The 12,259-nt window shown below is 46.8% G+C and overlaps 1 protein-coding gene across 4 annotated transcripts in view; it reads right to left on the reverse strand.

The window, feature by feature from the left end:
• ME3 (malic enzyme 3) overlaps positions 1-9,052 on the reverse strand; it is a 187,954-nt gene extending 178,902 nt beyond the window's left edge. The window contains exons 1-2 of one of the 4 annotated variants that reach the window (XM_041729700.1): positions 8,904-9,052; positions 8,148-8,345 (exon numbers count right to left, since the gene is read on the reverse strand). In XM_041729700.1, the coding sequence (XP_041585634.1) occupies positions 8,148-8,330 (183 nt within the window). In that variant the 5' untranslated portion in view covers positions 8,331-8,345; positions 8,904-9,052. The other 3 variants (XM_041729701.1, XM_041729703.1, XM_041729702.1) reach the window with 3 other exon arrangements.
• Between the last annotated feature and the right edge of the window lie 3,207 nt (positions 9,053-12,259).

Here is a 12,259-nt window from a genome sequence, read left to right on the forward strand (position 1 = left end):
TCAAAAAATCCCTCTCCTCAAATGACTGGGTATTTACTGTGTCCTTTTGGTCAGAACTGTGCTGTAATCAGGCTGCCAGGCAACCATTTGGGTACAGAATGAATGCGTGCTTTTAACCGCTGACCTCAGCACCCCAACAGTAGGATATTCCTCAGATTTTCATCACACCGTCATAGAGCATCTTTTGTGCTCTGCATCAGAGAGGCAGTCAGACACCACCCCAAAGGATTTCCCAATGTACTTTGTACACATCAAAGTGAAGGTTTGGAAGTGGACTATAAGTCCATGTCTTTGCAAACAAAGGTACAGCACATTACTGATCCCTTTGTGATGGCCATACGAATGAAAGGCCTTTTTCTCCCTTCTCACTACAGAACTGGCATTCGGAAAGAGGAGAGTAGATGGTAAAAGAAACCTTTGGTGGAAATGACAAAAATGCAAAGTAAAATAAAGCCAGAACCCCAGAGCCTACAAAGGTCCAAGAGGATCAAGAGAAACTGGAAATGGGGATGAGCCCAAAAAAGGATCCACAGACACTCCATATTGACTCCATATTGACAGCTCAGAGTGAGACTGACTTAGACACCAGCTGGCCCAAGTCTGAGCCAGACAACATGTATTTCTGTATGGGATGTGCCCTCCAGTGTCACTATTTCCATGATCTAGATATTACTACTTACAATCATTTTTAGAACAGGTGGCAGCATTCCTGTGTTAATATTTTATTACATGAAACTCAACATATTGCCTCTAGAAGATAACTAATGACATGCAGGCAAACCTTGAAAGAAGACTGTTTTACTGGGTTTCCACAGAATAAGAATGCCACCCCTGTGGCAGAGATGGGTCAACTTCCAAAAGTTGGTCTGAATGTTATTTACTTGGCCCTAGTAATCTACAATCCAGGTAGAGGTGATCGTGGGCATATCAACACTACAGAGGGGGGCCCTGAGGGGAGGAGAGGCATCAGGATGAAAGATAGGGGGCTTTGGTGAAAAGGGAGGTGAAGGAATGAGAGGAAGGAGCCTAGCAGACATGTCTCTGAATGACTCGCTCATTCCATAACTGTTTACTGAGCACCAAACATGGGACAGGCACTGTTATGCATATCTTGGATACATCAATGAACAAATAAGACAAAAATGCCTGCCCAAATGAAGCCTACTTTACAGTGGGGAAACACAAACAATAAAAGGAGATACATTTAGTAAGGTAATTAGATAGTACATTAGGAAGTATCACATACTCTGGGGGGAAATTATACCACATGAAGGAGGACCAAGAAAACTGAAGGACATTCATAAATGCATCTGGTGGGTCTCGCTGAGAAAGGGTGAAGCCTTAGAGAAAGTGAGGGAGTTAACCATGTGGCTACTGAGGTACCTGTGCTCAGGGAAGGGGAAACAGCCAGTGTAAAGACTTGAGGTAGGCGCATGCTCCAAATGTGTAAGGAACAGGGAGGAGGCTAGGTGAGGGCAGCGAGTGAGGCTGAGGTGTAGCAAAGACGAGGTTGGAGAAGGTCAAACCAGGCAAGGCGTTCTAAGGACTTTGACTTTGCAGAGTGTGAGCAGAAGAGTGAGATGATCAAAGAGTTTAAAAAAGAATCACACTGGCTGTTGTATGCAGAATAAACAAGAGGAGCTCAGGTGGATGCAAGGACAGCAGCTAGGAGGCAGTAGCAGGTATCCAGCCAAGGACTGTTGGTGGCTTAGGTCTGGGTGGGACCCATGGCGAGCAGAGGCTGGATGCCAGGCCTAGTCCAAAAATAGTGACAGAATTATTTGGTGGACTGGGTATGGGATCTGAAGGACAGAGTGGCTGAGGATGTGTGCAAGGTTTTAGCCTCCCAAGATGTGGTTAGGAGAATCAGAAGTAAGACTACTGGAAGGGGGGTAGACCAATGAGGCTCCTGAAAAATCTACACATGAGATAGATGATGGAGTGAACAGGGCTGGTGGTAGCATGGATGTAGAGAAATGGATGGGTCTTACAGTTTGGGGTAAAATTGACAGTAAAAAAGTTAAAGTTTCAGATAAGCATTTTGTGGAAGTTTCCCTAATATCCACTGTCTCTTTCCTTAATGGTATAGAAATTTTAGCTGCACATATGGATCCCTGGCTAGAGATTACATTGCCCAGGTTCTCTTGCAGCTAGCTGTAGCCTGTGACCAAGTGCTGGCCAGTTGACCATGAGTGGAAATAATATCTGCAATGTTCAAACTGTGCCCTTACAAGGCATTTACCCTTCCCTCTGGCTTCTGTGAGGAATTGATGGCAGAAGCTAGAGCAGTCATCTTGGGCCATGAAATGTAAGATGCATACTGAGGATGGAAAGCAACAAAATAAAGCCACAAATCGATCTGCAATTGTCTACCCAGAACTGTTGATAAGAAAGAAACACTCTTCTATCTTGTTTAAGCCTCTGCATTGGTTTGCTTCATTACAGCTGCCTAAACTAATACAAGTTGTTAGCCATTCCAAGCACAAAGCCCTAACGCCAAGTGCTATCCATCTCATGAAACCAGAATAGTATTCAACAAGATAGGATTTAATTTTAACCTGACTCTGTTTGTTTGTTCTTAAAATATTGCAACAATATTTGAGCTTCAATGCCCTATGTCATTGTACAAGAAGCTTCAGCAGGGAGTGAACTGCTGCTTATGGAAATAGTATTGACTTAGTAACCCACTGCTTCTCTGTCAGTCAGGGGGGCCTAATTCAACATCCTGTCTGAAGCAGAGGTCTCACGAAGACATATTATGCTGTCTGCCTTGGGGGCAGAAAGTAGCATCCCCAACAAACTTCTAAATCTCCGTACCACTCAGCCACCATCTCCTGCTTGATGGATGAGCCAACCATGGGATAGACTCCCCTCACGCAAAGGAGGCAGGATCAAGTTCTAAGCCGGCACCAAATAAAAACATATACTTTAACCAAAGGCAAATCCCCGCTGTGTGACAATCTAATGACTAACCATTGAATTAAGAAGAGATGGAACTGAAACCTGTGCCACCGCAGGTGTGCGGCCAACGTGGCGGCACTGGCCACTGGACCTTTGCGTGCTCAGTAACTTACATGCCCTAGGTCCACACAGGAAGGTGGTCATTCACAGGGCCCTGCAGCTCTGAGGCCCCACTGCATGAAAAGCACTGGCGCATAATCATGCACAATCACTAAGCACCCTTCTCATTCATTCTTTCCCTGACTACCAAGCTCAAGAGAAAAAATTGCAGAAAAGCAGGTGGTGGAACGGTGGTGGAAGTTTATGGCAAAGATGATTGTTGGCATGTGGGTCAAAGGAGGACGTTGCTGTATTTTGAAAAGATAATCCTTTTACTTCTTCAGTAAAATGCCCTTAAGTCTGGGGAGGTATATTTCCTCCAAACAGGCCATTGCTGGGCATTTCTCTAGACAATGAGAGCATCAGGCTAACTGTAAAGGAGTGGCACTAAGATTGATAAAGTTGAGAGCAAAGAGGTCATTACTCGATTGAGGTCATTTAAAGAGCAAATATTCATTGAACATCTCAAGTCAGACAGAGGGAATATCAGGTGTCAAAACAGAATCTGTCTGTAGGTGCTCAGAGTCTAGTGTGGAAGATACAGCAACCAGCCCTCAGAACAGGGTGCTCGGGGCCAAAAGGAAACAAACAGAGCGATAAGACAAATTGGGGTGGGGGGGAACTCAAACCTTGTTTTGGAAGCTGGGAATAGGACAGCCTTTCCCAAAAAAGGCTATAGGTAAGTTGAGGCCAGAAGTGTTTTGAAGGCCCACTTGCTACCTGAATAGAATGGGGATGGTACCTGCCTATGAAGATAGCCTCCCCAAAAATGGAGTTGAAGTTGCCTATGTAATGTCAGTAAAATATGGTTGGTACCTTATAATATGTAATCAAAGATCTGCTCTGTTGCCACAGTCAACATGGATAATAAAAAAGGTCCTATGTAAATGTGAGTAGAAAGGTACAACGTTAGGGAAAAAAGAAACAGAAATTGATGTGCTGGTGCATTCTCATCACTTAGAAAATACAGACTCCTGCAGGGAACTCAGAATCATCTCATCCCAATCTTGTCATTATTAGGAGGATGTCTACGTCAGCCACAGCAGATGTAAATGGGAAACATCGTCGCTGTTTGCTGGCCTGAAGATCAGGAGGCAGGCTGCTTCTGCCCACTTCTGCAAGCACTGACAGTCTCTGTGGGGTTAGTCGACTTTCTCAGCCTGTCCCTTCATCTGAAACTGAGGTGTTGAATGGGAACAATGATTTTCAAAAGCTTTTTCTTTTTCTTTTTACACAAATCCACAGTGAAAATTGGTATTTCACATGGTGACATACTACTTCTGCAGTTTTTAAATTCTATCCTAACCCATTTTTTAAATTAAAAAAACTGGTTAGACCCTCTAAGCTAACCTCATGTCCCACAATTTGTGACCTATAATCTGAAAACTGCCAGACTAGGTCTTCTCTAAGGGCCGCTCCAGCCCCAGCTCCGGGAAGCGTCCACATGATGCAGTTTTCAAAATGATTTCACAGGCATCTCCTAAGATCCTCACAGCAGTGGTGTGACATGGACAGAGGGGCTCCGGCACTCATCACAGATCACATGGCAAGATTATGACAGAGTCAGAACCAGACCCAGTCATTATAGAACAGCAGTGATGCTTGGCTTGTTCAGCAGCTCCTCTACTCCAGGAGAATTCCACCTTTTAACACTCTGCCTTCTAGCTCCTTAAACACCTCTCCTGACCCATCTAAAGTGGGATGCCCAGATGTCCATTGACAGATAAATGGATAAAGAAGAGGTGCCTGTGTGTGCACACACACACACACACACAGACACACACTATAATGGAATATTACTCATCCATCAAAAAGAATGAAATCTTGCCATTTGCAATGACATGGATGGAACTAGAGAGTATTATGAAGTGAAATAAGTCAGAGACAAATACCATATGATTTCACTCATTTGGAATTTAAGAAACAAAATAGATGAACACAGGGGAAGGGAAAAATAAAATAATATGAAAACAGAGAGGGATGCAAACCATAAGAGACTCTTAACTCTAGGGAACAAACTGAGGGTTGCAGGAAGAAAGGGGTTGGGGGAGGGGTTACTGGGTAATGGGCATTAAGGAGGGCACATGATGTAATGAGCGCTGGGTGTTATATACAACTAATGAATCACTAAATTCTACCTCTGAAACTAATAATACAGTATATGTTAAATAAATTGAATTTAAATTAAAAATTTTCAAAAACATCATGAAAGAATACTCAAAGTGGAATACAAGTCTAGTGAACACATTCCCTATGCTATACTTTACCTCCCCATGACTTATTTATTTCATAACTGGAAGTTTGCACTTCTTTATTTCCCTCACCTATTTCACCCACTTCCCTACCTCCCACACCTCTGGCAGCAACCACACCTGTAACTAATATACTGTACGTCAACTATATGCCAGTTAAAAAAAATAAAGTTAAAAATTAAAATTAAAAAGAATCTAGTAAACACATTCTAAGAATGTAATGTTAATTTTCACATTCATGGCCTTGCTAGATCCTTCAGGAACTATCCTATGCCAACCACCAATGCAAGAAACTCAGCCCTTGCCCTGGAGAAGCTCACAGTCTAGCAGAAAAAAGCCCACCCACAGATCTGCCCACTAAGTGCAGTCCCCTTCCAAGTTGCCTTTCTCTTATTTTCTCAGTGATAACCCCAGTTGTTCTGTTTAACTCAGCAAGTCTCCCCATCTGGCCGATGGAAAGTGCCAAGCTTCAAGCCCTCCCTGGAGACTCTCATAGTGCTGGAGGTCAGCAGGACAGGAAGAGAGGGACACTCCAGAGGGAAGTGAAGGTTGTTGGCAGCAGCTCCCTGCACTGCTGCTCTCCCCACTGCTCCTCCTCCTGCCCTCCCCAAGGGGAGGAGAATGTCAGCAGGCTCCCAATCTGCATCACCCCAGATGCCCTCCTCACCCCACACCAGCATCAACTGACTTCAGGGATAAGCAAAAAACCTTGAACATTATGAAAGGGTCAGTTACCTAGATTTATGGACAACAGCCTATTGATATTATTTAGGTGGAAAAAAGCATATCAGGCACAAGGGAAGAGTATTTTTAGGAAGCCATAAACCTAGGACTAAAAAAGAAGACATTCAAGCACTTTATTTATTTATTTATTTATTTATTTATATTTTATTTATTTATTTATTTATTTATTTATTTATTTATTTATTTATTTATTTATGTATTTTTAGCTCTTTACAAAGCAGTAGGTGCTGATTGATAATATGCCAGTACTGCTAAGGCAAATATTGTCAAAAAGACTGGAGTCTGTACTGGGAATTTATTTTTCTGCTTTCCAGTGCCAGTTCCTTCTTCGTCTGATGACAGTGTATAGATTTGCTGGGGAGAAGCCACATCCCCTTACTCTAAACCATTTGGAGTGGCCCTACTTTAAACTTTATCTTGAAAAAAAAAAAAAAAAAAATAAACTTTATCTTGAATTCCAGCGATGAGCCCTGGCTGGCTTAAGTTATAATTGGTTTGAGAATAGGAAGAGAATTCAATCAGAGTTGATGAGATGGAAGAAATCTCTTTCTGAGGCTTCAGGGAAAGTATCCTTCTCTACCCAAAGCAAGTGTCTTTCTATTCTTGCACAGTTGTGGTGTGAGAAAAGGAAATAGGAGATTATGCCAGCATTGAGATGAAAGACTCCATGGGCTGGAGCCTGAGGATGAAGCTAACATGTCAAAAGCAGAACAGAGAGCCAGAGAGAATCCTTGGCATCCTTGGACGTGCCATCTGGACTGCTGGGTCAAGCCTTGCCTGCAACCCTTCCTCTAGATATTTAGTTAAAGAAAGGTTTTGTTTGCCTAAGCCAGTTTGAGTTTTCTAACATTTGCTACCAAAGCAACTAAAATTCATAAAACACCTTAAATTTCCCAAAGTAGTAATATACAAAGAACTTAGAGTCTCTTTTGAGGGAGCAAGGAGTAAGTAGTGTGATAGGCAGAGATTGAAAGATTTTTTTTTCTTAGTTTCTTCTATTAATTCTGTAGCAAATAATCCAAACACTTAGCAATCTGTATAATCGTTCCTATTTGTGAAAAACACCTTCTCCACATGTATTTCCTCACTTGAATTTCACAACCCTGAGTCAAAGGGATCCTCAAAATTTTTTATTTTGTAGTAATTGCCAAGTAATTATCAAGCACTCTATATAGTTTAAAATACTATTCCAAACTCAGTCATTCACTTGATGGTCACAATAACCAACTAAGGTAGGAATAGTAGTTCTGTCATAAATTCCATTTTAGGCGGGAGAGAGTTGAACCTGAATATCTACCTGAAAGTAGGCATTAAATGAGATGCCCAGGTTAATCTGAGGAGAAGTTGGGAGACAGGCCTTAAATCCAGGTCCTTGCTTCCAGGGTTTTAACACCAGTAATACTGAACTCTACTCCCGGGCTCCATGTGTGTGCTCTTAAGCACCGGGATCTGGATCCCAGGCGCAGGGCCACAGCTAACTAGCTGGTGACCTTGAGCGAGTTCCCTCTGTTTTGTATTCTCATCTGTAAAAAGAGAGTAAGGATCTCTGATGCCCCATCCAGGTCCAAAAGTCCTCTAATTCCAGCCTTTCCGCCCCCTCTCAAAATAATCTTTTCTTGGGAATATAATCACAGCCTTAGCTGACACCGTCCTCCCCGGGTGTCAGGTACTGGGCCTTATAAGGGCTGCGCCTCCATTTCCTCTTTGAACCCCACAACACGCTGGATACACCTGTCTCTCATTTGCAGATAAGAAAACACGGACTTGACAGAGGTCACCTGAACTACCCCGACTTAGTGAGCTTCAAGGGGGGCTGGCCACGAGGGCCTGAACCCCGGCATTGCTGCCCTGGTGGGAGAAGGAGGCTCCTGCATCACCAGGCACCTCTCTCCACGCAGAATCGGGGTGGGGGAGGGGAAAAAAAAGCCAAACCGGCTTACACCAAGCCTCTGCCGGGCAAACCGGCAAACCGCTGTCAGGGCGCCTGGGAGGCTCCCGCCGGGCCCAGGGGGCGGGGCGCCCCCACCCCCACCCCCACCCCCAGCCCCGAGAGCGGCTGCGGCCACCCTGCCGCCGGCCCGGGACCGTTACCTTGTTGAGATGCGGGTTCCTGGTGACATCGTACCCGCGCTTCTTCAGGGGCACGGGGCGGGCCGGGCCGGCCCTGGAGCGGCAGCCGCGGCCCGGCGCCGAGGGCGTCCAGCGCGGGACGGCGCCGCGGGCCTGGCCCCGCAGGAGCCCCGGCCGCGCGCCCCTGCCCAGCGCGGCGCCCATGGTCCTTGCGCAGACCTGGCCGCGGGGAGACAGCAAGGTCAGGGGCGCCCGCGGCACACCGGGCCCCGCGCGCCGCAGGGCACCGAGCCCGAGCCGGGCCGCGTCTTCAGGGAGAGGACGGGGGTCCTGAAGGGCGCAAGGGCCCGGGTCCCCGCCCCCGCCCCCCGCCCCCCGCGCGTCCGCCGCGGCACCTGCGCGGCTCCCGGCTGGAGGGCGGCGCGCAGGCCTGGCCGAGCCGCGGCAAAGCGAAAGCAAGCCCAGGAAGCAGAGCCGCGGCGGCGACCGCCCGCGCCCCCCGCCCCGCCCCGCCCCCGCACCTCCCCCGCGCGGTGGCTCGCCCGGGTCCCCCCAGCCCACCTGCGCTGCGCCCCGAGCCGCCGCGGTGCGCTGTTCCCCTCTGCCAACGGCTGCCCCGCACCGGCGCCCGCCCGAGCCTCTGGAAAGGGGGGTCCCCGCGCCCCGGCCCGAGCGCGGGACGTGCCCGGGGTCGCCTCGCCCGAGGGAGGCCCGGAGCGCCCGAGCGGCTCGGTCGTGCCAAGCCGAACGCACGCGGGATCCGCTCGCTCTGCTCACCCTGACGGGGGCCCTGGCTCTGGGGGTCAAAGCGGAGGTGCTGGGACATCCAGGGCAGCGCCGCGCAGCACCGTAGCCCTCAGCCACGTGTGGCTCTGTACATTTCAATGAATTGATGTAAATGGAACAAAATTAAAAATCCAGTTCCTCGGTCGCGCTGGCCTCGGTTCATGTGCCCAAGAGCCACTGGCACGTAGCAGCTGTGGGACTGGATAGCACAGGTATGGGGCAGTTACACCTTGGCAGGAATTCTATGGGGCGTCACTGATGCAGGGTTCACCGCGCTCCGGGGTACCCTGTGCAGCGGCTCGCAGATTGCTGTGGACCGGCAGGGACCTTGAGGTCTGTCTACACCTGAACCTGACTTTACACTTGATCCACATGGTAGATTTCTTTTAGAGCAAACATTTCGTCGTGTGTAGAATAAAATCCAAAGTCTTTTAGATGCCTATGGGTTATCCCACAGCCTGGCTCCTGCCAACTTCCTCTGGTTCATCCTATTCCACTCTCTCTCTCACTGCGCGGTAGCCACACTTTGCTCCTGCCTTGTGCTTCTGCCCCATCCAATTCCTTCCAACCTCAGGGCCTTTGTACTTGCTATCACTTCTACTTACAGTGTTCATTTTCTCTCGTGTCCACAAAATTAGCAACTTAAGGCCTGCCTTCCACTTATTTCATGCAATGTCAGCCTCCACGAAGGACCACATAGTGAAGGATTTTTCCCTTCACAGAACTTGCCACAGCCAGTAATTAGCTCGTTTCTCTAATTGTTTATTATCCATCTCCACCTAGAATGGAAGCTTCATGTGGAAAGGCTCTTTGCCTGTAAACCCCTGTATCTTTACTGCCCAGCTCAGGATGTGATATATGATCGCACAATAAATAGGCAAATGAAGGAAAGAGACGGATGCTTTCATAAAGATTGGACTGGAAAGGAGATTGAAGGAGGAGATTATTCCTTTTTTAAAAAAGGTTTTGCTGTTTATCCATGAGAAAGAGACAGAGACGCAGAGAGAGAGAGAGAGAGAGAGGCAGAGACACAGACAAAGGGAGAAGCAGGCTCTACACAGGGAGCCGGATGTGGGACTCAATCCCAGGACTCTGGGATCACGCCCTGAGCCAAAGGCAGATGCTCAACCACTGAGCCACCCAGGCATCTCAGAAGGAGATTACTCCTGCAGGAGAGGATCCCCTCTTCTCAGCAGAGGCAACACCAGACACCATAAACTCTTGAACTGGACATTTACATAAGCCAAAAATGATAAAAAAAAAAAAATGAGTCAGATTTTTGGTTGCTTGTGATAAAGAACATTAACTGATATTTCCCTCTCAAAACTGTTTTTTTTATATCTGCATATCTTCCTACCAGTCAATAAACATCTTGAGGGGGGAGATTGTGTGTCTGTGTGTGTTTCTGTCTTTGGTTCCTGACACAGACTGAATCATCAAAACCGGTTTGTTGAAAGAGTCCGCCCTTGCTTGACACAATGACCTTTCTCTCACCTGAGGACATTTAATAGGTAAACTTCAGTTATTTGAAACTATCCTGGAAGCCAGAACAGAAACAACAAAGGTTTCCAAACAAGCCAATATTATTTTTATATCATCTATTCACTAAAGTGTGTGCAGTTACATATGGGCATCTCTCACATGTCCCCACCTGTGGCCTCTCTTTTCTTAACTCAGACATCATTCTAGCAATATTGTTTTTCTCGTGTGTTTGATCTTTGGTCACAGGAAAGGAGAGGTGCTAGCAGCAGGAGGTCGTAGCAAGAGGGGATGCGGGCTCTGCTCTACAGAACTGTCTGGGGGCCCAGGGTCTTTCTCCAGGTGTTGTCCTACTCTGCCCAGGAGCACTGACCGTACATGGGCTTCCCAGGCAGTGACAAGGGGTGGGGGGAGAGGAAGTGAAGGGCCCTCTAGGGAAATGACGTGGAAGTTGCTCACATTCTACTCACATTCCTTTTTTTTTTTTTTTTTTTAGATTTTATTTATTTATTCATGAGAAATTCGGAGAGAGAGAGGCAGAGACACAGGCAGAGGGAGAAGCAGGCTCCACGCAGGGAGCCCCACATGGGACTCGGACTCGATCCTGAGTCTCCAGGATCACACCCTTGGCCGAAGGCGGCGCTATACCGCTGAGCCATCGGGGCTGCCCTACTCACATTCTATTGATGAAAACTAAGTCGCGGGTCACAGTAAGCTACAGGGAAGCCTGGAAAATTGTCTGTAGTGGGAAAGGCACATCTCTGACTATAAGGAAGAAGGGAAAAATGGTTTCCTGGGGACCAAAAACCCCAAGTCTAGATATAGTACTCATTTTATATTGAAGTGTTTGGCGTGGAGTGGATACTCAGAAACTGTTAGCTCCTATTATTGGCATGCATGGTTTCCATCTCTGGTTTCATGAAAACATCTTTACTTTTACAGCTGAACACGGGATTACAGACACCAGGTTCAGAGCCAGAGGAACTTTCCAGAATTTCTTCCAAACCCCTACAACTCTGACTTCCTTAGCTGGCCAGCCTTGTGATCTGGTCCAGCACTAGAGAGAACTGATGAATCTCCATAATTTGTCTTGGCCCCTCTCCCTCTACAGCCCATTTACTGACTTCTGTCATGGATGTGATGCTGCTTCCTGGGGTGGCTGGAAAGGAATCCCATTCCCATCCTTCCTGGCCAGTTTCCATATCCCCAGTGCACTTAGTACCTTTACTTTTCCATTTTGATTATAGAGATGTGCATAGCTATCCGTTCCCCTGCTAGACTGAGTTCCTTGAAGACTGGAACCACCATTTGCAACTCTTTGCATGTCCAATACCTGACACCAGTGCCTGGCACCGAGAATGCACTTGGTTTGTTGAATTAAATAAAACATTTTTAAAAATTTTTTTTAAATTTTTATTTATTTATGATAGTCACAGAGAGAGAGAGAGAGAGAGAGAGGCAGAGACACAGGCAGAGAGAGAAGCGGGCTCCATGCACGGGGAGCCCGATGTGGGATTCGATCCCGGGTCTCCAGGATCGCGCCCTGGGCCAAAGGCAGGCGCCAAACCGCTGCGCCACCCAGGGATCCCCTAAATAAAATTGATGCGAATCAAATTTGTGCATAACCTTCCAAGGAGTGGACTTGATTGAAATCGAACTTGGTACTTTGTTAAAAGGGCATCATAATAGCTTCAAGTTAGAGTTTTAGTTCAGTCAGCTATCTTGAAATGAGATCATTTGTCTTTTGTAAGCAGATTTTAATGTCTCCACATATGGGTTTTAAAAAATGGAGGGACATTAAAAATTCATTAATTTTTGGCTAATCCTATTGCTTCATAAATGCGTAATATTCTACACAACATTTCACA

The sequence above is a fragment of the Vulpes lagopus genome, chromosome 15, assembly GCF_018345385.1.
Source record: "Vulpes lagopus strain Blue_001 chromosome 15, ASM1834538v1, whole genome shotgun sequence".
Lineage (NCBI taxonomy): Eukaryota > Metazoa > Chordata > Mammalia > Carnivora > Canidae > Vulpes > Vulpes lagopus.